The 26298-nt window shown below is 39.0% G+C and overlaps 1 protein-coding gene across 1 annotated transcript in view; it reads right to left on the reverse strand.

Moving 5' to 3' along the window:
* The window catches only part of LOC127881730 (solute carrier family 2, facilitated glucose transporter member 3-like), a 76165-nt gene extending 61030 nt beyond the window's left edge, over positions 1-15135 (reverse strand). The window contains exons 1-4 of the mRNA XM_052429813.1: positions 14968-15135; positions 13060-13158; positions 12513-12676; positions 10593-10717 (exon numbers count right to left, since the gene is read on the reverse strand). Of these exons, the coding sequence (XP_052285773.1) occupies positions 10593-10717; positions 12513-12676; positions 13060-13158; positions 14968-15099 (520 nt within the window). The 5' untranslated portion in view covers positions 15100-15135. The remainder of the gene's footprint in view (positions 1-10592; positions 10718-12512; positions 12677-13059; positions 13159-14967) is intronic.
* Between the last annotated feature and the right edge of the window lie 11163 nt (positions 15136-26298).

The raw sequence follows: 26298 nt of genomic DNA on the forward strand, positions 1-26298 counted from the left end.
AAAAGATGCCAAAATCTTGTTCAAAAATATTTAGTTTGTTTTAAAAGTTGCAATTCAATGTATATTTTTCCTGAACAGAACTGGTCACTAATCCTTTTATCGCCTTCTTATAAAAAAAACTCGCTAGCTTAGTGTTGTTTTTAACACCTTATCAGCAATAAAGATCTATTGACTTTGTCACGCGCTCGTGCTTAGTCGTTATGAATGCAGCCAATAATTGCTTCTGATACACATTCTTATTTTAACATGCACCTGTTTCATTTTTGTTCTTAATTTTTGCGACTCGAGACGACTGACGCATGACCGTTGCTTTCAATTCAAACATGCTTTTCGGAGTGAAATATACTTGCCATTGGCCGTTATGGACAATTGACCGTTATTCTCAAGTGTAATATAGAGTGATTTTCGTCAGGACGAATCCAGACTGACTATTGTCTGCCATTGGTTGTTATTTTCATGTGACTGTTAGGTCAGTTTTGACTACATTAACATCAGACCAATCTCAGGTGAATATACAAAGTTTGCTCGCTTCAGTCACATCAGGTTGTTACATTTGATGTTGCACATAATTATCCCCACGCTTTTAAAAGCGTGGGGATATTGTATTGGTCTCCATCTTTCTGTCCATCCATTCGGCCACTATCTCCTCCTACACTATAAGCACTAGAACCTTGAAACTTACACACATGGTAACTATGAGCATATGTGCGACGGTGACGGCGACGGAATTTTGATCTGTCCCCTGGGTTAAAAGTAAGCGGTAAATAAATGGGTAAATTGGGTAAAAACAAACTCATTTTACTAACAACATGCAACGCACATGATACTGTGAAACCATTATTAATCGTCAGGCATTAATTTTCATAAATTTCGTCAGTCGACCGATCGGCGAATTTAAGATCCTAACGAACAATCATGCTCTATGTTTGAACAAAAACAAACACCAAGTTGAACAATATTTTAAAACTTTACCGTAGACATGAGGCATTAAATTCCAACATAATCCATGCACACATTCACTGCTGTTTCGTAATCAAGATTAATCCGGTTTTGACACAAAGGGATGTAGATTACACAAGGTACTTAACTGACACGTGACACTTCTTTAAAACGCGTGTGCATTACAGCTGTATCGAATGCGTTGACTTCGTTTATGTAGAATGGTAATGAATTAGCGCTAATTGTTTATAACTTTATTACCCATTAGGTGCATTGTGTTTTTCAGGGGTGTTGCATATTAGCCATCACGCAGCGAATGCCGATGAAAGACAATAAACCAAATGAAAAGATGACGATGTGTGATCAACATGCGTATTTATCACAAATTAATAAAGAATATTTTAATTGCTGTTTGTTGTTTGATTGTTTGCGTTTAACCACACTTATTACTATTTTATATGTATCAATTTATTTATTTTTGAATTATTGACATTATTGATTTATATACCGGTAGTTTACTTTTTAAGAACAAACACACACATAGAGTTTCTAATTTTAATGTTGATATCAGAATAAAAAAGCATTTTATTTGGAAAAAAAACACTTAACAAACTGGAACCTCTTTCGTATAACACAAACAGTTTTAAAACGGTATTGACAGCATTTTAATAAAAATCATACCAACTAGAACACGTACCCAATTGGCAATTGGCTTCGTAGTTACAAACACTCGTTAACGGTTATTCGATCCCACTTGTCCGCTAATCATAACAATGAACGTGTTAATGGCATACACTAAGAGGGTCCATTACTGTCCCTTGATAACAAAAGACTAATTAATTGGCATGTGACAAACAGGCCCCACCTCCTGCAGTGATTCTCAAGTGTGTTCCCGCATTCGTACCACGATTTTTCGCAACTGCGATTGATCGCGAATATGTCATACACACAAATCGGATATTGACTGACGCATTTTTTAAAATTTTAAATCAGAAATCGGCGAATTTAAGTGCTGACGAAATCGTCATTTTTATAAAAATGACGAAATTTTGTGCTGTCGAAAATAAATGGTTTCACAGTAATAACTTTTGACCCAGGGGTCAGATCCAAATTTCAAAAAGTGCACTGTCGCACATATGCTCATAGCTACCATGTGTGTAAGTTTCAAGGTTCTATTGCTTAAATTTGCAATCACTATCATATTTAATTAATATTGTTGGCATATCAAATACCTATCACACTTAGAAAAAAATTTCGAATTCCCTTTACAAAACCTATTTTTTGACACCATATACAATTCAAAATATACAATAAGATAATTGATGAAAATATATATAAAACTAGTGACCTGAAAATTAATAGGGGTCATCTGCCAGTCATGATCAATGTACCTATGAAGTTTCATGATCCTAGACGTAAGCATTCTTGAGTTATCATCCGGAAACCATTTTACTATTCGAGCCACTGTGACCTTGATCTTTGACCTAGTGACCTGAAGATCAATAGGTGTCATCTGCCAGTCATTATCAATGTTCCTATGAAGTTTCATGATCCTAGGCGTAAGCATTCTTGAGTTATCATCCGGAAACCATTTTACAATTCGAGTCACTGTGACCTTGATCTTTGACCTAGTGACCTGAAAATCAATAGGGGTCATCTGCCAGTCATTATCAATGTACCTATGAAGTTTCATGATCCTAGGCGTAAGCATTCTTGAGTTATCATCCGGAAACCATTTTACTGTTTTGAGTCACTCTGACCTTTGACCTAGTGACCTGAAAATCAACAGGGGTCATCTGCCAGTCATGATCAATGTTCCTATGAAGTTTCATGATCCTAGGCGTAAGCATTCTTGAGCTATCATCCGGAAACCATTTTACTGTTTTGAGTCACTGTGACCTTGACCTTTGACCTAGTGACCTGAAAATCAATAGGGGTCATCTGCCAGTCATGATCAATGTATCAATGAAGTTTCATGATACTAGGCGTAAGCATTCTTGAGTTATCATCCGGAAACCATTGTACTGTTTTGAGTCACTGTGACCTTAACAATTGACCTAGTGACCTGAAAATCAATAAGGTCATCTGCCAGTCATGATCAATGTATATATGAAGTTTCATGATCTGAGGCGTATGCATTCTTGGGTTATCATACGGAAACCATTTTACTATTTCAAGTCACTGTGACCTTGACCTTTGACCTAGTGACCTGCAAATCAATAGGGGTCATCTGCCAGTCATGATCAATGTACCTATGAAGTTTGATGATCCTACCCTAAGCGTTCTTGAGTTATCATCCGGAAACCATTTTACTATTTCGAGTCACTGTGACCTTGACCTTGTGACCTGAAAATCAATAGGGTCATCTGCCAGTCATGATCAATGTACCTATGAAGTTTCATGATCCTAGGCCTAAGCGTTCTTGAGTGCTCATCCGGAAACCATCTGGCGGACGGACTGACAGACCGACGGACCGACCGACATGTTCAAAACAATATACCCCCTCTTCTTCGAAGGGGGGCATTATAAACCTGCGAGCAGTAGTTTTTACTCACAAATTAGGTAGTCATAAAGACAGCGCTACTTTGTTGTTGTTGCATTACTTGTTACCCTAGTAGTTCACATGGTATAACCAGTCTCTTACCTTAACATCGGTATAGAACACTCGTGCAGATTTTCAGCGTAGCTGCTTTACCCAGCTTTTCACCTTAAATGACCTCTAAAAAACCAGTCTCTTACCTTAACATAGGTATAGAACACTCGTGCAGATTTTCAGCGTAGCTGCTTCACCCAGCTTTTCACCTTAAATGACCTCTAAAAAACGCTAGCAGGCACAAATGAATACATTCTAATATTTTATAGGCTGATTCGAGAGAAATCCCCTGAAATTTGGCTGCATCACTGTGTCTGTGCACAGCGTAAAGGATGTAAATGTTCAATGTATGGAATTGGGGAGTACTCTCTGCAGGTTCAAACGACACATAGACACAAATTGTGGCCCAATTACAATTACACGTCCATCTCACAGAATTTGAGGGTCATTACTTGGTCACTAAATCGTCTGGGAAAGACATAATTGACTATTGATAAACACAGTTTTGCTTTCAAGATGAGAACAAAAAAACACTTCAGAAACAGTATAGTGTCACGTTTAAAGAAAATCGTTTAGTTATCTAACCACAAATGTTTGCTGTACTCAGACAGCACGTCTGGAAGTCGTTTTTGAAAGCCTGAATAGGCTACCCTTATTTTCCAGTTTGCTGTATTTGCTTTTTTATGCCCCCCGGATAGATATATCGGGGTATATTGTTTTTGGCCTGTCTGTCTTTCTTTCTTTCTGTCTGTCATTCTGTCCCAAAACTTTAACCTTACAGTAAAGTTTTGCAATAACTTTTGAAATATTGAACATAGCAACTTGATATTTGGCATGCATGTGTATCTCACGGAGCTGCACATTTTGAGTGGTGAAAGGTCAAGGTCATCCTTCAAGGTCAAAGGTAAAAAAAACAACAAGATGTGTTTGTGAAACACTATGTCCCCGTATATGACGTTTGACCATGAAGGATGACCTTGACCCTTCACCACTCAAAATGTGCAGCTCCATGAGATACACATGCATGTCAAATATAAAATTGCTAGCTTCAATATTGCAAAAGTGACATTACATGAGCAATTTTGACCCATATATATGACCTTGAATGATGACCTTGACCTTTCACCACTCAAAATGTGCAGCTCCATGAGATACACATGCATGCCAAATATAAAGTTGCTATCTTCAATATTGCAAAAGTACTCATAAAATGAGTGATTTTGGCCACATATATTTGACCTCTGACCTTGAAGAATGACCTTGACCTTTCACCACTCAAAATGTGCAGCTCCATGAGATACACATGCATGCCAAATATCAAGTTGCTATCTTGAATATTGAAATATTGCAAAAGTGTACATTAAATGAGCGATTTTGACCCATATATTTGACCTTTGACCTTGAAGGATGACCTTGACCTTGAGCTTTCACCACTCAAAATGTGCAGCTCCATGGGATACATATGCATGCCAAATATCAAGTTGCTATCTTCAATATTGCAAAAGTTATTGCAAATGTTAAAGTTGGCGCAAACCAACAGACCAAATAACCAACAGACAGGGCAAAAACAATATGTCCCCCACTACTATAGCGGGGGACATAAAAAGCGGCGCATTAGGGGGCATTGTGTTTCTGACAAACACATCTCTTGTTGAAATTTAATTTTATATCTAAATTCATTGTGCTAAAATATGCCATTTACAACTCGCAATGAGATTTAAAAAGACCCACGTCATGTGAAAATGGGTCTTATGTCATATGCGCCCATCAAAGCTATAGACCACCCAGCCTGGGCATCTCTCAGTCTGGTCAGGAGGTACATAATGAGACCATAAAACCTTGAGTGATTTTATAGCAGACAGTAATGCCTCGAACCAGACTACGCAAATGCACACGCTGGGCTTGAGATACACTGGCCATAAGACCCATTTTTGCATGACGCGGCTATGAATGTGTGATTTGAATGTTTCGAAAGAAAACTGTGTGTTAAATATTTACGTACGATACAGTACTATCAACGAGGTTACGCAACAGACGCATGATAGTGTATTGGAGTCTCGATATAACACTATACTTGTTGATCACAGTAGGTTTTTTTCCTGCATCTATTAATAGCCTCAGATTATGAATGTCCTGTGCTGAGCAAAAATACCACATGATTAAGACGCAGCAGATAGTGGACTATTTTAATCATTCATAAACATTCTCTTCCATGACACATATATTTCTAACATTGTTTATAGATTCTTTTCTATATACGCTCTGTTAAAAAATATTCCATTTAACACGATATTCACATTATGTTTTTATTTGGGAATAACTCAAACCTCTGGCATAAATTATACAACGCTTTCTCTGCGCCGATGCGGCATATGCAGTTGTTATCAGGTTTATCATAGTTCACAAAAACTGGCTTGAAATTCGTGGTATTAACCTAAGTTGTTCGCAAGCAAACTACTAAACATGGGACAAAATTGTCACAAAAGCAGGTTTTCAATTTGAAAAAAAGTCTGATAAAGGGAGACAAGTCAAACTGAACTGATTGTTTAAAATGAACCCCCTTTGTTTCAAAATAAATCTATTTTTAGTCGTGGCCACCTTGACCTTGGAGATATTGACGTAATACTTTTGTGCGACACACCGTCCAATGATGGTGAACAAATTTGCCAAATAATTTTAAAATCTCACAATGAATGACATTGTTATGGCCCGGACAAGCTCATTTATGGCCATTTTTGACCTTTGAAATCAAAAAGTGTGACCTTGACTTTGGAGATATCGACGTAATTCTTTCGTGCGACACACCGTCTAATAATGGTGAACAAATGTGCCAAATGATTTTAAAATCTCACAATGAACGACAAAGTTATGGTCCGGACAAGCTTGTTCCGCCCGCCCACCAGCCCGCCTGCCGACATTTGCCAATCTAATAACCAGTTTTTTCCTTCGGAAAGCCTGCTTTAAAATGCCAGCTACAAAAAACTGACACTGTAATAATCACAGAGAATTATTGTGGATTTTAAGGTTAGACTATGCATTAAATCATGCAGGTTATTGTTTACAGTAATACACAAACGTGGCAACATTTGAATTTTTTTACATTGTATTCATTCAATTTTTTTTCTATGACATTTATTAATTCTTTCAAGTTACTTTTAAACATATGTTAATTGTTCCCTAGTAAAAAAAGGTGAAATCATGCTTTCTTCACCAAGGCTATAAACAAAGATAAATTGTTTGCTTACCCTTTGTTGGCATTCCAACAAAAAATAGTTGCCATTTATCAGGACTTAAAATTGATTAGGGAGAAGCATGAAAATCTCAAATTAGGGCAGTTCTAAAATTAAGTCATTGGTCAGATATGATACTTTTGGAAATGGGCACTCATAAAAGTTATCTGTCTGAGGTATGATAACATAGAGGCTACCCATTTTCAGGTCTGCCCATTAATGCAGTTGTAACCTGTAAAAAGACTCTGAAATACACACACTATCAGCACACTGACTCACCTGTGTTCAAACCCACTATAAGGTGACCCACTATCAGCACACTGACTCACCTGCATTCACACCCACTATAAGGTGACCCACTATCAGCACACTGACTCACCTGTGTTCACGATCACTATAAGGCAACCCACTATCAGCACACTGACTCACCTGCTTTCACACCCACTATAAGGTGACACACTATCAGCACACTGACTCACCTGCATTCACACCCACTATAAGGTGACCAACTATCAGCACACTGACTCACCTGTGTTCACACCCACTATAAGGTGACCCACTATCAGCACACTGACTCACCTGCATTCACACCCACTATAAGGTGACCCACTATCAGCACACTGACTCACCTGCATTCACACCCACTATAAGGTGACCCAAAATCAGCACACTGACTCACCTGTGTTCACACTCACTATAAGGCAACCCACTATCAGCACACTGACTCACCTGCTTTCACACCCACTATAAGGTGACCCACTATCAGCACAATGGCTCACCTGCATTCACACCGACTATAAGGTGACCCACTATCAGCACATTGACTCACATGCCTTCACACTCACTAAAAGGCAACCCACTTTCAGCACACTGACTCACCTGCATTCACACCCACTATAAGGTGACCCACTATCAGCACACTGACTCACCTGCATTCACACCCACTATAAGGTGACCCACTATCAGCACACTGACTCACCTGTGTACATACCCACTATAAGGTGACCCACTATCAGCACATTGACTCACCTGCTTTCACACTCACTATAAGGCAACCCACTATCAGCACACTGACTCACCTGCATTCACACCCACTATAAGGTGACCCACTATCAGCACACTGACTCACCTGTGTTCACACCCACTATAAGGTGACCCACTATCAGCACACTGACTCACCTGTGTTCACACCCACTATAAGGTGACCCACAATCAGCACACAGACTCACCTGCATTCACACCCACTATAAGGTGACCCACTATCAGCACACTGACTCACCTGTGTTCACACCCACTATAAGGTGACCCACTATCAGCACACTGACTCACCTGTGTTCACACCCACTATAAGGTGACCCACAATCAGCACACAGACTCACCTGCATTCACACCCACTATAAGGTGACCCACTATCAGCACACTGACTCACCTGCATTCACACCCACTATAAGGTGACCCACTATCAGCACACTGACTCACCTGTGTTCACACCCACTATAAGGTGACCCACTATCAGCACACAGACTCACCTGCATTCACACCCACTATAAGGTGACCCACTATCAGCACAATAGCTCACTTGTGTTCACACCCACTATAAGGTGACCCACTATCAGCACAATGGCTCACCTGCATTCACACCCACTATAAGGTGACCCACTATCAGCACACAGACTCACCTGCATTCACACACACCATAAGGTGACCCACTATCAGCACACTGACTCACCTGCATTCACACTCACTATAAGGTGACCCACTATCAGCACACTGACTCACCTGTGTTCACACCCACTATAAGGTGACCCACTATCAGCACACTGACTCACCTTCATTCACACCCACTATAAGGTGACCCACTATCAGCACACTGACTCACCTTCATTCACACCCACTATAAGGTGACCCACTATCAGCACACTGACTCACCTGCATTCACACTAACTATAAGGTGACCCACTATCAGCACACTGACTCACCTGTGTTCAAACCCACTATAAGGTGACCCACTATCAGCACACTGACTCACCTGTGTTCAAACCCACTATAAGGGGACACACTATCAGCACACTGACTCACCTGCATTCACACCCACCATAAGGTGACCCACTATCAGCACACTGACTCACCTGCGTTCACATCTTCTATAAGGTGACCCACTATCCGCACACTGACTCACCTGTGTTCAAACCCACTATAAGGTGATCCACTATCAGCACAGTGACTCACCTGTGTTCAAACCCACTATAAGGTGACCCACTATCAGCACACTGACTCACCTGCATTCACACCCACTATAAGGTGACCCACTATCAGCACACTGACTCACCTGTGTTCAAACCCACTATAAGGTGACCCACTATCAGCACACTGACTCACCTGCGTTCAAACCCACTATAAGGTGACCCACTATCAGCAAACTGACTCACCTGCGTTCAAACCCACTATAAGGTGACCAACTATCAGCACACTGACTCACCTGCGTTCAAACCCACTATAAGGTGACCCACTATAAGCAAAGTGACTCACCTGCGTTCAAACCCACTATAAGGTGACCCACTATAAGCACACTGACTCACCTGCATTCACACCCACTATAAGGTGACCCACTATCAGCACAGTGACTCACCTGCATTCACACCCACTATAAGGTGACCCACTATCAGCACACTGACTCACCTGCATTCACACTCACTAAAAGGCAACCTACTATAATAACACTGACTCACCTGCGTTCACACCCACTATAAGGTGACCCACTATCAGCACAGTGACTCACCTGCATTCACACCCACTATAAGGTGACCCACTATCAGCACACTGACTCACCTGCATTCACACTCAACTAAAAGGAAACCCACTATCAGCACACTGACTCACCTGCATTCACACTCACTATAAGGTGACCCACTATCAGCACACTGACTCACCCGTGTTCAAACCCACTATAAGGTGACCCACTATCAGCACAGTGACTCACCTGCATTCACACCCACTATAAGGTGACCAACTATCAGCACACTGACTCACCTGCGTTCACACCCACTATAAGGTGACCCACTATCAGCACACTAACTCACCTGCATTCACACTCACTAAAAGGCAACCTACTATCAGCAAACTGACTCACCTGCATTCACACCCACTATAAGGTGACCCACTATCAGCACACTGACTCACCTGTGTTCAAACCCACTATAAGGTGACCCACTATAAGCACACTGACTCACCTGCATTCACACTCACTATAAGGCAACCTACTATCAGCACACTGACTCACCTGCATTCACACCCACTATAAGGCAACCCACTATCAGCACACTGACTCACCTGCATTCACATCCACTATAAGGTGACCCACTATCAGCACACTGACTCACCTGCGTTCAAACCCACTAAAAGGTGACCCACTATAAGCACACTGACTCACCTGCGTTCAAACCCACTATAAGGCAACCTACTATCAGCACACAAACTCACCTGCAATCACAACCACTATAAGGTGACCCACTATCAGCACACTGACTCACCTGTGTTCACACCCACTATAAGGTGACCCACTATCAGCACACTGACTCACCTGCATTCACACCCACTATAAGGTGACCCACTATCAGCACACTGACTCACCTGCGTTCAAACCCACTAAAAGGTGACCCACTATCAGCACACTGACTCACCTGCGTTCACACCCACTATAAGGTGACCCACAATCAGCACACTGACTCACCTGCGTTCACATCCACTATAAGGCAACCCACTATCAGCACACTGACTCACCTGTGTTCACACCCACTATAAGGCAACCTACTATCAGTACACTGACTCACCTGCATTTACACCCACTATAAGGCGACCCACTATCAGCACTTCATAAGACTCCGCATACTTCGATGATATTTCTACAGCTATGGAGATAATCATCAGTATGTTATTCAGCAGCAGTGTCCTTTTTCTGAAAAAGATAGCACAATGTTTATCATTAATGAAAGCATGTTCACAGTTTTAGGGCCAAGCAAAACAAATATTGATATTGTTGAATTTCCCATACAATATGACAAAACAACTGCTTTTTCATTAAAAAAATGTTTTTCAAGCTTTTGACTGCCTAAGCCTGTATATCAATATTTTTCATTCAGACAAAATGGGTAGGGCATACAAGTGTGTGTTTCTGATAAATACAGCTTAATTTTAATTAAAAATAATTTAAACCTAGTTTTAATACAAATCTGAGTGTTAACAAGGTTTTATACTATAGCCATATAAGGAAAAATGCCCCGCCCCATGGTGGCTATGTTTTTCAACCAACCAGCATCATTTTTGAACTCGTCCAAGATATTATTGGGATGAATCTTCTGACCGAGTTTCATGAAGATCGGACTATAAATGTGGCCTCTAGAGTGCTAACAAGATTTTACTATAGCCATATAAGGAAAAATGCCCCGTCCCTTGGCAGCCATGTTTTTCAATAAAACGTAACCATTTTCGAACTCATCCAAAATATCAATAAGACAAATCTTCTGACCAAATTTCATGAAGATTGGACAATAAATGTGGCCTCTAGAGTGTTAACAAGGTTTTATACTAAAGCCATATAAGGAAAAATGCCCCGCCCCCTGGCGGCCATGTTTTTCAACCATCGGCATCATTTTCGAACTCTTCCAAGATATTATTGGGATGAGTCTTCTGACCAAGTTTCATGAAGATTGGACAATAAATGTGGCCTCTAGATTGTTAACAAGACTTTACTATAGCCATAAAAGGAAAAATGCCCCGCCCCTTAGCAGCCATGTTTTTCAAGCAAAGGTTACCATTTTTTAACTCATCCAAGATATCATTGGGGCTAATCTTCTGAGCAAGTTTCATGAAGATCGGAAAATAAATGTGGCCTCTAGAGTGTTAACAAGGTTTTACTATAGCCATATAAGGAAAAATGCCCCGCCCCCTGGAGGCCATGTTTTTCAACCAACCAGCATCATTTTTCGAACTCATCCAAGATATTATTGGGATGAATCTTCTGACCAAGTTTCATGAACATCAGACAATAAATGTGGCCTCTAGAGTGTTAACAAGATTTTACTATAGCCATATATAGCCATATAAGGAAAAATGCCCGGCCCCTTGGCAGCCATGTTTTTCAAGCAAACGTAACCATTTTCGAACTCATCCAAGATATCATTGAGACCAATCTTCTGACCAAATTTCATAAAGATTGGACAATAAATGTGCCCTCTAGAGAGTTAACAAGGCAAATGTTGATGCCGCACAATTCACAACGCACAAAAAGCGATCACAAAAGCTCACCATGAGCACGTTGTGCTCAGGTGAGCTAATAAAAAGCACAGCTTACCGATGTGTTTACATCCATTACCAGCCATTTGTGAACCCCATAAAGTCACGTGATCCTGCACCCAGGTTTGTTATAGGCAGACATTAGAGGGACAAGTTTTGGCCAATCAGAGCTCGAATTACACTTTTAATGGTAAAATTATGGATTAGCAAAACCCAGACTCTCCAAATTGATTGCGTGACAAAAATCCTTTATGTGGGACTGTCCTGCCATATATGATAACTGTAGGTCAAAGCATTATCTAATTATTGTGCAGAACAAATAGTCTAGAAAACAACTATCCGACTCACAGATGGATATAGGAAAAGCAATCTATTTCTTTGAAGGGGGTATAATAAATGATAAAGAGCAGATGCAGTGCTCCAAAATGCTATGTAGACAGCCTTTTATGTTGTGTTACCTGCCCCAGAGGTTGGCCAGTTTGCCCGCAGACACACCCCCTATCATGCCCCCAACAGCGTACATGGCCACAGTGAGGGACCACAGAGGCACAATCAGGTTATCACAGTAGTCCTCTGGGTGATTCCGTTCATTACATGTTGTGTTGTAGAATTCTTTTATGACCTACAAACATTCAAAAGCATGCTTTGGCTCATAGGATTTGCACAGACCTACATGTATGCTTAACATCATACACAACATATTCACTATGTTTGATAAATCCTTACATAAAAATCTTCTTAAACTGTATTCAAGTTATTATTTGATTTAGCATTTGCTTCTGTATCTTAAATAAAACTTACTTTTTCCAAACAAATTTGTCTTTAAATCTCTTTAAACTGACCTTTTCCATTACTACAGAATTCATCTCCAATCACGGTTTCTGGAAAGTTCATCACTATGAATGAATGTCAGCTCATTTTATTGTCAAAACATAAATAAATAGAAAAATAAACTATTGATAACAACTATCATTTTCTGCTTAATGCAAATCATTAGCACTTAACTGTTTCTGGAGCATTGACGATGCCTGTGTTGTATCCAAACTGGAAAGAGGATCCCATGGTGCAAGCTGCCATGGCGAGAGCCAACCGCCCAGTAAACCCCTGAAACCATCACACAAGAAAACAATCTTGAGCTGTAAAAGAATATTATTTTTATTGGAAGATTGTATAAAAGGTACAGAGAAAGGTTTATAATATGCATGTGAAAAAATATGTTTGGAAAGATCTCAAGCAAAATAGAACAATGATGCACCATTCACCTTTTTGTTCTCCTAACCTGCCAATCAAGGTTGTTCACAGCCAAAAATGTGAAAATCTGTTGTTTTTGAGTGTGCATTGACAAACGGATAGACTTATCACTATGGTTAAAAACCATATTAATAAAATGAACAAAGTATGTGCAGTAAATACGATACTGTATTTTATTGTTAAGACGTGTGAATTCCTTATTGTTATCACTTTAAAGTTATCCAAATATATGTAATAGAAATAAATTTATAGTTTGTTTTATTTTCAAAGCCGTCTCAGACTCTTGTATCTAGTCTATAATAACGCCTCATTTAGACGACGACATACCTGAAGCAAAAGACAAGAGAACCTTATTTCAAATGGAATAATCTTCAATAAAGATAATATAATACTGTAATAAACAATATTCTATAGTTTGAAAGAGTTTTTATTAGCGATTTATTCAAATTAAAAATGGGGCCAAAAAAGCCTGGTACAGTCAAGTTACCATTACCGGATCATTACCCATAGCGGATCACTATGATGTTCATGACCGCGATAAATAGTTGACATTTTTAGATGATATTCTGCCTAAAGCATCTTCAAGGACTGTTCTTTAAACACACTGATTCGTGTCGTAGTCGGAGCTACTCTTTGTCAAACATTTCGGTATGTTTTGCTGACATGTATATAAGACTTTGTTGACTTCCGTCTCGTTTCCAAATTGAGGTTGAACATTTTTCACTGTCACATGCTATAACTCTGTTGTAAGTTGGAAGTTTACGCATTAATTTTAAGGTCATTTAATAGTCTTTTTGCCTGCAAAAGTCTATTTCAGTTTTGATTTGTGCAACACCTTAAATGAAATTAAGAATTAGGGCAATAATGGATCAAGCCTGATAATATGCGCATTGTTAAAATATTATATTTAAATATATGCAAATCTTGTTAATTATTACAATAAATGATCTCAATATTTTATTTATGTTCCATGTTCAATATCAATGACTAGATATGATTAAAACAATTTACATGGTTTATAAGATGCCCATATCTTGTTGATCTTTTTAGGATTCTCAACAGATAATTCACACAAGAACACCATGCGTAAAGTGTGGATAGAAGATCACATATAGAAAACAATTAATAACAAAAACTGAATATGATTTATAACTGGCAATGCAACTTGGTAATTGTAAACAACACATTTCATGTTTCGGCAGTTCAAATAGTGTGTTACTGTTAGATGACCCCTGAGTGGTTTCAGTCACGTGATCCGTTATGGCTACAACTGATCCGTTAATGCATGAATTCAAAGGAGAAAAAAAGGTATCACAAATACATTTTGCCTGCATTTAAAAATAACACTTTGTGCTGAATCAGTAAGCAAAAAAAGGTTATATTTAATCAAACTGGTGTAAAAGAAGTCTCGAAACATTTATTGCCTTCCACCACAACAACTTAATTACGCTACTGATCCGGTAATGTTAACTTGACTGTACTTGAGCCGAATGAGCCTGAAATAATGACCGAATGAGCCTGAAAAAACGGGGCCGAAAGAGCTTTGGGTCAAAAGACCCGACAACCTTTTAAAATCATCCGGAAAATATCACTGTCCGGAAAATACTCGCTTAACAGGCCATATTTTACAACAGAATTCAACTCAATATCATTTAAATATGCCTTTTTATTTGTGTTGTCATTTTCCTGGTTGATTTCGATTCCTGCTGGTCGTACCCCTGGGTAGTTTTGAGCATTGACGCTTTCTTGCTGTATGTTTCGTCTTTTGAGGAGTTGTTGTTCTTCGTCCTCCATTTTTCGTCACATGACTGTCACGTGCATTTGAAAAACCGAATTACATGTAGTCACCGAAATAACCTCTTTTATTCGGCGTAAGCTGTATTAAACCAGCTTTTCACCTTAGCCTGACCTTTGTTAGCGTCCAATAGAATTCAAATAAAACTTCCCGCGGCCAAGTACAGATGAATACACTTCATTGACTGCATCGGCTGATTTGAGAATACGACCAGAACATTGGAAACATGTCCGCGTCTTTGTAACACTGTTTTACTGCGTGTTCAGCATGAACCAATTTTATATCTAATGAAAAGGCTAATAGATAGCAGTTTTACACTCAATCTCGACATCAATACAGTTTGTGCGTCCACCTTTTATTTTCAGAAGATTTTCAGCGCGAGAACGCTTGCACTTAAAGGCTATTTTCTCATACTTATTACTAACTTCCATATTCCTGTCAACATGTTAAAGTATGGAGAGCAGTGGAAGCGAAGACTCACTTTAATGGATTGCATTTCAACTCGCGTGGTATATCGGGTCAATTTGCGGCCACTGTGTGTGAATGTCAGAGTTTACATACAGATCATCGCTGCGTCTCTACCCTATGTGCTGATCGGAGTTCGCGGCCAGGAAAATAATCGTTACATAATAAAGACGCTATAGCGTGAACTAGGTGAACTGGAATTTTCTTTAGACCAGACAGATGTTAAATGAAGATATCCAGCGATATCATATGGTATGTCAATAATAGATTCTTAATGTGTTTTACAACAATACCATGATAAATATTATTTTTAATTAATTTAACAAGAATTATGCCATCATATTGATTAATGAATTAAGCATGAGCGCAATGATTCTCGATACTGTTAAAAATCGAATTAAATAGCAACGCCAGACAAACCACTAAAACAGGTTTGTTCGAAGAACGCGCGTATAAATATTTAAAATATAGGGAGCGAGCAGTCTTCGTTCGATCGTCGAACAGTTCACAACGTTAAATACGTTGTAATAATTAGAGACCTTATACCATTGAAATTATCTGGGACTTTGGATGCCTTTTGAGTAGAAGTGACCCAAGCAACTTTGCGCACTACACCATAGCTTGCTGGGTAGCTTCAATAGAGACTCATACCTTTGTCCGGGTCACAGGTTTTCTTTGGTAATATAAGACAGTGCACGTTTCTGGTCTCTTAGGTCAGCCTGAGCAAGGGACATCTCTGTGACTTTGGATACTTTCGAGTGGAGGTGACCCTGGCAACTTTGCGCACAACATACCATAGCTTGCTGGGTAGCCTAGAGACTCGTATATAAGTCCGGGTCAAAGGTTTCCATTCCAGTTAGTGCACGTGTCAGGTCTCGTAGGTCAGCCTGAGTCTGTCAAGCTACTGAGTGTCGCTTGTACAACACTGACCGATTGTCTTCCTTGCATAAACGCAGAGGGGGGACATTGATTGTCTCCCTTGCGTAACGCAGAGGGGAGACACTGACCGTTTGTCTTCCTTGCATAAACGCAGAGGGGGGACATTGATTGTCTCCCTTGCGTAACGCAGAGGGGAGACATTGCAGACTCGTTGCAATAGGTGTAAGACACCCGGGGTGACCCAAGTCACCCAAGACACCCTAGGTGATCCAAGTCAACCCAAGTTGACTCAAATCAACCCAAGTTGACCCAAGTCAACTCAAGCCAACCCAAGTCGACCCAAGTCGACCCAAGTCGACCCAAGTCGACCCAAGTCGACCCAAGTCAACCCAAGTAATCAAAGCAATCCAAGTCGCACAGGGCATACGGAACCGGCTTGTATAGAGGCAAATTATATTATTTGTTTATCAAATCACAAGGCTAAGGAAAGCCCGAGGAAAAGCCATTATATATATATCCCGAAGGAACGGTAGACACGTTACAAAAATTGGTGGCAGCGGTGGGATATATTGGGACGACCTTTAAAGCATCCCGACTCAGCTTCACGATGGCTGCACATCAAGAACAAAGCGACTTGGATAGGATAAGAGCCGAACTTGAGCATGTCAAGCTAGAAAATGCTAGACTAAAACTTGAATCCGAGATCACTGGTATTGAAAGGGAATTGGATAGCGACCCCGAAGTTGGTGTAGAGGAAGAACCTTGCATAGATTTTAACGTAGGAAGAATAATCAGGAAACGGATGGCGCCAGAACCAGTCATGGCTCCTAAGAAGTCGCATCTGGCCGTGGAGCAGGCATGCAGCTCCTGGATGGGAAACGAGGTCAGCTGTGATCGCCCACTTGAAACTGCCGCTCCAGACCATAGTTCGATAAAAAGACAGGTCCCCACGGTGGTTGGCTGTAACGTACAGATCCAGACAGACGAACCTAGGGTAAACAAATGCGATGTGTGCGATATCACCTTCGGCAACCAGGCCATGATATTCGTACATAAGGGTTGCCATTGTGTCGACAATCCTATGAGATGTAATGTCTGCGGTGAAATATGCCATGACGCGATGGGTTTCTATATCCACATAACCATGGGGCATACTGCCAAATGACTGAGACACATTTAGAACTATTAGAGTTAGCTGTATAGTTTATTGTTACTGTTTCTTGTTCATTGTTTCATCAGGTCATACTCATGTTTGTTTTTCTCATCTCATCAGGATACTAGTCATTCATTTAGCATTAGATATCATGTTTTGTCATAACATTTGCTTTTAACATGACTACCGGGAGTAGTATTTTGTTCGTCAATAAAAGATGTTGACGTTTTTGTTTCACACTTAGACAGAGTATTGTAAGCGGGACGCTTGAAATCGGAGGCGTGGGTAGTGTGACGATTTTGGCCGGTATTTTATCCTTTAGGTTCATTATTCTTTGAGTTCTTTCCTATTATTTACACCAAAACGAAAGTACATTTCCCGCGAACAAGCATTCGACTATTCGGTACGTTCCACGCAAATAGCGTGTGTATTTTGGATTGATCATTGTATTTTTATGTACATAATTTGATGATTTAATAATACAAGCCGGTTAAAAACATGCACAATATGTTTTTGCAGGATATAGTAGTAGTATAATACAGTTACAATACAGTTACTGCTTAAAACGGTAGGGTTGTGTTTTCATGAAATAGTAGGGTGATGTCTTTAGCAAGCGGATCACGTGGTATATATATCAGTATATAAAGTGCTGCTCTTATGGGGAGCGAGCAGTCTGCGTTCGATCGTCGAACAGTTCACAACGTTAAATACGTTGTAATAATTAGAGACCTTATACCATTGAAATTATCTGGGACTTTGGATGCCTTTGAGTAGAAGTGACTCAAGCAACTTTGCGCACTACACCATAGCTTGCTGGTTAGCTTCAATAGAGACTCATACCTTTGTCCGGGTCACAGGTTTTCTTTGGTAATATAAGACAGTGCACGTTTCTGGTCTCTTAGGTCAGCCTGAGCAAGGGACATCTCTGTGACTTTGGATACTTTCGAGTGGAGGTGACCCTGGCAACTTTGCGCACAACATACCATAGCTTGCTGGGTAGCCTAGAGACTCGTATATAAGTCCGGGTCAAAGGTTTCCATTCCAGTTAGTGCACATGTCAGGTCTCGTAGGTCAGCCTGAGTCTGTCAAGCTACTGAGTGTCGCTTGTACAACACTGACCGATTGTCTTCCTTGCATAAACGCAGAGGGGGGACATTGATTGTCTCCCTTGCGTAACGCAGAGGGGAGACACTGACCGTTTGTCTTCCTTGCATAAACGCAGAGGGGGGACATTGATTGTCTCCCTTGCGTAACGCAGAGGGGAGACATTGCAGACTCGTTGCAATAGGTGTAAGACAACCGGGGTGACCCAAGTCACCCAAGACACCCTAGGTGATCCAAGTCAACCCAAGTTGACTCAAATCAACCCAAGTTGACCCAAGTCAACTCAAGCCAACCCAAGTCGACCCAAGTCGACCCAAGTCGACCCAAGTCAACCCAAGTCGACCCAAGTCAACCCAAGTCGACCCAAGTCAACCCAAGTAATCAAAGCAATCCAAGTCGCACAGGGCATACGGAACCGGCTTGTATAGAGGCAAATTATATTATTTGTTTATCAAATCACAAGGCTAAGGAAAGCCCGAGGAAAAGCCATTATAAATAAATGAATTTTAATGTGAGCTGTGACAACCTGCCATAAGAAATGTTTGCGAAAGGGCTTGATCTGGACCATCAGTGGTATTTATTTGAAAACATTCGTGAATTCTGTCGCATAGATGAATAAAAAACTTGACATGTCCGAAACGCGCTACTGGTGAGCAACAAAAAACAGACTGTGCCCCCCAAAAAAGAAGATGCATTAAGATGCGCATCTGATCTTCTCTGATAGTGCCACAACAATTACATACATCATGTATCAGTGTTTATTTTGGCCAAGGTATTGGGTGATATATTTTCCCCCAAACAATGCAAAAAATCCTCTATTCCTAGGAAAGCTAAAACATGTATACGATTGCTAAATGTGTCAGTTGATACAGGTTTTGAAATGTTCAATGCAAACGTTTGTTCTAATTGCACAAGCTTGTTTTCAAGTTTTTTATATCTCATATTTACAAAACAAAAATCATTTTTTCCATGTAACCATGCAATTGTTTTCTCCTTATGGACACAGACTGCCTTTCCGAAAAACTGGAAAAAAATCAGTGTGAATATTGTATTTATTAAAGTTTTACAATGGAAATCCTATATTTTTGCTTGTTTGCTACAATGTTTCCATAGTAACAAAAACAAACAATTTTTATGTTTAAGTTATTGTTTATTTTGTCTATTTTTCTCTATCAGAAATAATGATAAATAATGATTATTTCATTTACTGAAACATTTAGTATCCAAGTGTACTTTCAACCAACACTTTTCAATGCTGTGTTTTTCCATTCTGTTGTGTTTGAGGTTACATTATACTTAAATACACATGTAACTGAATAAAAAAAGGAAATTGTTCATGGAACACACAAATTATTGATTGTTATTGTTTAACTAGTTACAAAACAGTTAAATTAATGTTGTGTTTGCCGTTAAACAAACACTTGATTGAAAATACAATTCATAGATTTATAAAAGGCGTGATTGTGTGCTCTGGTGATTATTAACATGTAGATCGGTTACCATAGCAACACAAATGGTACATTTTAAATGTCCATAATGCTGTTGTCAGTTTATTGCACTATAATTATGTATTTGACTAAAGGAAAGATTATTGTTTTAATAAAACAATGTGCTTGATGTTTGAATGTTTTCGTTGTTTTTTTGTATTAAATGATAACTTTTAGTGACGGTAAAATGTAGGGTTGGTCACTTTGGAAGGTCATAAAATAAGTTTTAAATGTGATAAATAAAAAATCTATATCATTTTTGTTAACTACAATGTTCAGAGAATCCAAAATTGCCAAAAAGTAAAAATGTGATTTTTTTAACACAAGACTGATTTTCCCAGCTTTGGTCACATATATATATCCCGATACAAATGTATCGATGAATTTCATAAGTTGAATGTATCTCCTTCAGCCAATCAAATATCGCAGTTTATCACTTACAGTCAATGTAGCGTGCAGTTAAGCTGGCGAAGGTTAGATCGTCTGTTCACATGCCTGGGGGCTAATCACACAAATTGACAGCTGTTAATGGCCTAATTAGGGGCATATGACAGGAAATACACTAGTGGATTGGAACTGTAAGGGGCTCATTTTTTTTAAATCATATCTAGCCAGCCAGCTGGGGGGGGGCTTTAGCCAGCCCCCCCTAGCCCCCCTAGCCCCCCCCCCCACCTAAATACGCCTCTGCTTTGAAATTTTTAAGTTGCTAAACCATCCATCGTATTATTTTGTCCAAAGTTATGCCCCTCAAGACGTTTCCTTTTATCTGAATATATAGTGCAATATTGTGACAAAAAACCTTTGGGGAGCATCATCCGTCTTCGACGGTTTCTTGTTATTATTGTTTTGCATATTTAATTCCATTTTAATTTCCCGCAAAGATATATATTCATACGACACATGAACACTAACATGGTTTTGTGTGTCGTATTAATATATATATTGGCGGGAAATTAAAATGGAATTAATAGTGTCACAAATAAATAAAAACGAGCATTTTGTATCTACAAAATATCTATGTAATCATACCACATCTAGCGTTGAAATTGTGGATATTGCTATAGAGACACTGATGGTTTAGGTATTAATTTTATTTTACGGAATACTTAACGAAATTTTCGTTGATTTTGAGCGTTTTAGAGGCTTTAACTTTAGACTCTCTGTCGCCCGGTTTTTCAAGTCAAACTTTGCGATTCTGATGTATCCCTCTTTTTGCAAATTGATTCCTTTTTCGCTGCATTTTATGTCAACAAAGATGGATGCGCCAAAGCCAAAACGAGCGAAAATGCAGAAGACTTTGACTAGCCTGATAACCGTTAGTGTGTTCTTGTTTATAGCATTTCGTCCGGCTATATCCATCAATATTACGTATAGACAATGCACTTTTTTGGCATTATAAGATGGTACTTTGATGAAAGTACTTAAGGCGTGACATGCTCGAGAAGTGGTTGTCAAAGCCTTCAAAATCACTAAAATCGTGGAGCTGCAGGGAGGCTTTGCCCCCCTGGACCCTATAGCAGGGCTTTGCCCTGCACCCAGCAGGGGCCCTAGCGCCCCCGCCCCCTAGACCCCCAGCAAATCTTTCAATATCCCGCCCTCTCCCTAACGAGAAATCCTGGAGTCGCCCCTGTAAAGGCCATTACTACTCAAAATCAACGAAAATTTCGTACAATTTTTCGTAAAATAAAGTATAGTTTAAAAATCAGTGTTCCTTATGGCAATTGTCGAAATTTCAACGCCATATGTGGTCTGGTAAAATAGATGTATGTAGATACAAAACGCTCGATTGTATTATTGTTTTGCATATTTAATTCCATTTTAATTTCCCGCAACGATATCTATTCATTCTAATATGAACACTAACATCGTTCCATTTTAGTGTTCGTGTGTCGTATGAATAGATATATTCGCGGGAAATTCAAATGGAATTAATAGTGTCAAAAATAAATAAAAACGAGCATTTTGTATCTAAAAAAATCGTTATAGAGGCTTTAACGTACGGAAGTGTACACATAAAGAAATATGTATGGTTGGCAAATACATATGTGTTCTTCATATGTTGTTGTTCATAAAAATCGCGTCATCAAGACGATTCTAATGCGTAGCCATAAACTTAAAAAGAGTACAGCACTTACATATAGAACAGAGGAATATTCCGAAATCTTGAAGCAATGTATAAAAGGCCACACGTGCTTGACTTAACGCTATTGGGAACTAATTCTTCAGAACAAAACTGGATTGCTTTTGTATTGCCTGCTTACTATCACAGTAATCCAAAGCGAATTCTGCATTTCTGTTATATAAGGCGGGCAATAGAGCAATCCTTGTAGTTCCACAAAATATAACGACAAAAACATAACTTTCCAATTTATTCAATCGTTTCGAGTTGCAACGCTTTATAACTTTCAGGTTTTTAAATCGCCAAAAGATGCATATAATGGCTATTTTGGAGCATGGTAAATGTTCAGTATTACTGTTTCCTCACACATATCATTACTTAAATGAAAATTTGCGAATCTGAGACAACTTTGTTTTAATGTTGTCAATTTACCAAAACGTGAAAAGGCCCCTATTATAAGCTTGTTTAATCTCACAGTTCTCACTTTATAAAAAGATGAACATGAGTTCACCAATAACTACAGATATTCTAAAGACAACGACAAAAATGCTTTAAAATCGTTTGTACCGAATATATTAAAAAAAGAAATATCTTTTAAAAACAAATATCGGGCGTAAATATGGACTTGGAAATACAGTTTAAAAAATTGACGTTTCTAAACAATTAAATTGAAAGCAAAAGTTTAACTTGTGTTTGTTTTTCACTTGTTAGTCGCTTATGTACCGCATGCATTTAACGAAAAACCTTCAAGAAGTGTTGGAAAGTTATTTTTTTTCAAATTATAGAAGTTGTAATTTATTTGATGGCTATCCATGACAATTACGACGGTCATTCTCATGATTTCCGGTGTTCGTTGGAAAGTAGGTCATATTTCTTTCAGGATGATGCTATACTTAACACACAATTATGTTAGTTTGTTTATGGATTAATAGTAGCTTTATCAAAACGCTTATTTTTTAATAAAATGTAAAAATATTTTAAGAACAATATGAGCAAGAGTTTCGTTTTTTCCAATAAGTTTCTTTTAAGAACAAGCACATGCGCACAGTAACAAATCTTAGCAACCATTCAGAAGGGCCGATACTATGAAACAATTGTACATGAAACAGATTACTACAGGGGTCTGAGTCTAGCCATTATTGTGTCAAAACATGGCCGATGTAAATGCAGTTTTCGTTGTTATGTCCAAGAATACACATTTAACTGTAGATTTACATTTAACACATGCGTGTTTTGTATTTGTTTACTTCCAATATTCTTATGTATTCATTAAGAGGGCCGATGCTACAGATAGACATGCTACTACGGGAGTTCACATCATATGTGTCCTCGCATGGCTTTTTATGAATTGATTTATTCACTATCGAAATATATCGTATGTTAATATTTTATTAGCACGCAGTTTGCTTTCAAAGCACACTTTCACAGTCGTGTCATGAGAAAATGGGTCTTATGACGTTTCGGCTAGCGTAGCTCAAGCCCGGCCCGTGCATTTGCGAAGTCTGGTCACGGGCGATGCTGTCTGCTATACAATTACTCAAGGTTTTATTGTCTCGTTATGTATCTCCTGACCAGACTGAGAGATGCGCAGACTGAGTGGGCTATAGCTATAATGATGAGATAAGATCCGTTTTCGCATGACGAGGGTTAAAAAATCTCATTGCGGATCGTAAATGGCTCATTTTAGCACAATGCTTTTCGATATAAAAATGAATTCAAAATAGCAAATATAGCAAACTGGCAAATCAGGGCAGCCTATTAAGGCGTCCAGGAACGATTTCCAGACGTGCTGACCGAGAACGACAAACATTTGTGGTTAGATTATTGAACGAGTTTCCTCTTATCGTGAACCTATGCTATTTCGGTAGTGTTTGTTTTCACATTTGGAAGCAAAAATGTGTTTATCGATACTCAAATGTCGTCCCCTGTGGATTTAGTGACTGATGACAGACCCTGAAATTCTACGAGATGGATGTTAACGCGTAATTGTAACTGGGTCACAATTTGTGTCTATGTGTCGTTTTTACACGCAGATAGTTGTCCAGAATTCCTTACACTGAACACATCCTTTACGTTGTGCACAGACACGTCGATGTAACCAAAGTTCAGGGGATTTCTCTCGAATAAGCCTATGAAATATTCGATGTATTCGTTTGTGTCTGCTGGCGTTATGTTAAATATTTATAACGTCATTTAGGGTGAAAAGCTGGGTAAAACAGCTACGCCGAAAAGCGCATTGGTGTTCTATACCGACAGAGACGGGTTGACAACTTGACACCGTGTGAATCGCCAGGGAAACAAGCAATTCATCAACACCAAAACAGGATCAACAGCGCTATCTTTATGACTACCTAATTCTTTTGTAACAAGTATTGCTCGCAGATTAACTTTTTATTTATTTGCATCAATTATGTTGCTGTATATTTTGAATTTGTGTCAAAAAAACAAAAGTTTTGTATAGGGAATTTCGATCATTAAATTATACTCTTAGTGTGATAGGTTTCAATATTCCAACAATATTCATTTAATATGATGGTGATTGCCATTATTTATATTGACTGGTTCTCATTATACTATTTTCATAATATTTTCTATGCTTTCAGAACGTCAAAAAGGGACATGTTGTTATTATTTCGTCTAAGATATCTCTATTACATATATAGGATGATAAACAGAGCACGCAGATTAAACAGCTTAAAGATTTAGACATGTTCGTTGCGACACACTCTTTATAAATTTGAATGGGCTGTGTTCAGTTTAAACTTGCGATAAAAAAGCTATAACCTAATTTTGAAAAACTAGTTGCGTCTAAGAGAATGCAAAAGCGAACAACTTCAAAGCCTTCAGCGCTTTGATACATCTTGGAAATACAACGACAGCCTCTCCCGACTATGATACAACGACAGCCTCTCCCGACTATGATACAACGACAGCCTCTCCCGACTATGATACAACGACAGCCTCTCCCGACTATGATACAACGACAGCCTCTCCCGACTATGATACAACGACAGCCTCTCCCGACTATGATACAACGACAGCCTCTCCCGACTATGATACAACGACAGCCTCTCCCGACTATGATACAACGACAGCCTCTCCCGACTATGATACAACGTACATATGTCATGTCGATTTCATCATGGCTGATAGTACATGTGTACAAAATATTAAAGCATAATACTGAAAGGTAAAACAGCTTGAGTTCCATGTTCGTGTCTGAATCAAATCTTCTTATCAATGTTAACAAGTTCCTTTTTGTAAGTAAGTGTCATTGAGAAGATGCCCGGAAGATATGAGGCAATCACGTTTGTTTAAAGGGGCCTTTTCACAGATTTTCACAGATTTTGGCATGTTTTGAGGTTTGTAATTAAATGCTTTTTATTGATAAATGTAAACACTTGCTCTCAAAAGCTGCAGTAAAAAAATCAAGAATAAAAAAAAAAAAGTAGCCCTCAACAGGGCGCGAACCACTGACCCCTGGAGTCCTGGAGTAAACAAGTCTACCACTGAGACCACTCGACCATTCTTACGATATATTTTATACTATACATAAACAATCCTCGTAGTTTCACAAAATATAACGACAACAGCAGAACATTCCAAATTATTAAATCGTTTCGCGTTGCAACACTTTATAATTTTCAGGTTTTTAAATCGTCAAAAGATGCATATAATGGCTATATTAGACCATGGCAAATCTTCAGTATTACTGTTTCCTAACAAATATCATAACTAAATCGACAATTTGCGAATCTGAAACTACTTTTTTCAAATTTTGTCAATTTACCAAAACGTGAAAAGGCCTCTTTAAAGTCCAGGTCACCACTTGAAAGTCATAATAATCACGACATGGGATGATGGTGTCTCTTTGACTGCGTTGTTGAGGCCAGTATTTTCTCAAATAATTTGTTTCTGAGTAAATCTGAGCAACTTTGAGTTTTCTTCATTATAACGATGAATTACAAAATCACAAAACAATTTTCTTAAT

The sequence above is a fragment of the Dreissena polymorpha genome, chromosome 5 (genome assembly GCF_020536995.1).
Source record: "Dreissena polymorpha isolate Duluth1 chromosome 5, UMN_Dpol_1.0, whole genome shotgun sequence".
NCBI lineage: Eukaryota > Metazoa > Mollusca > Bivalvia > Myida > Dreissenidae > Dreissena > Dreissena polymorpha.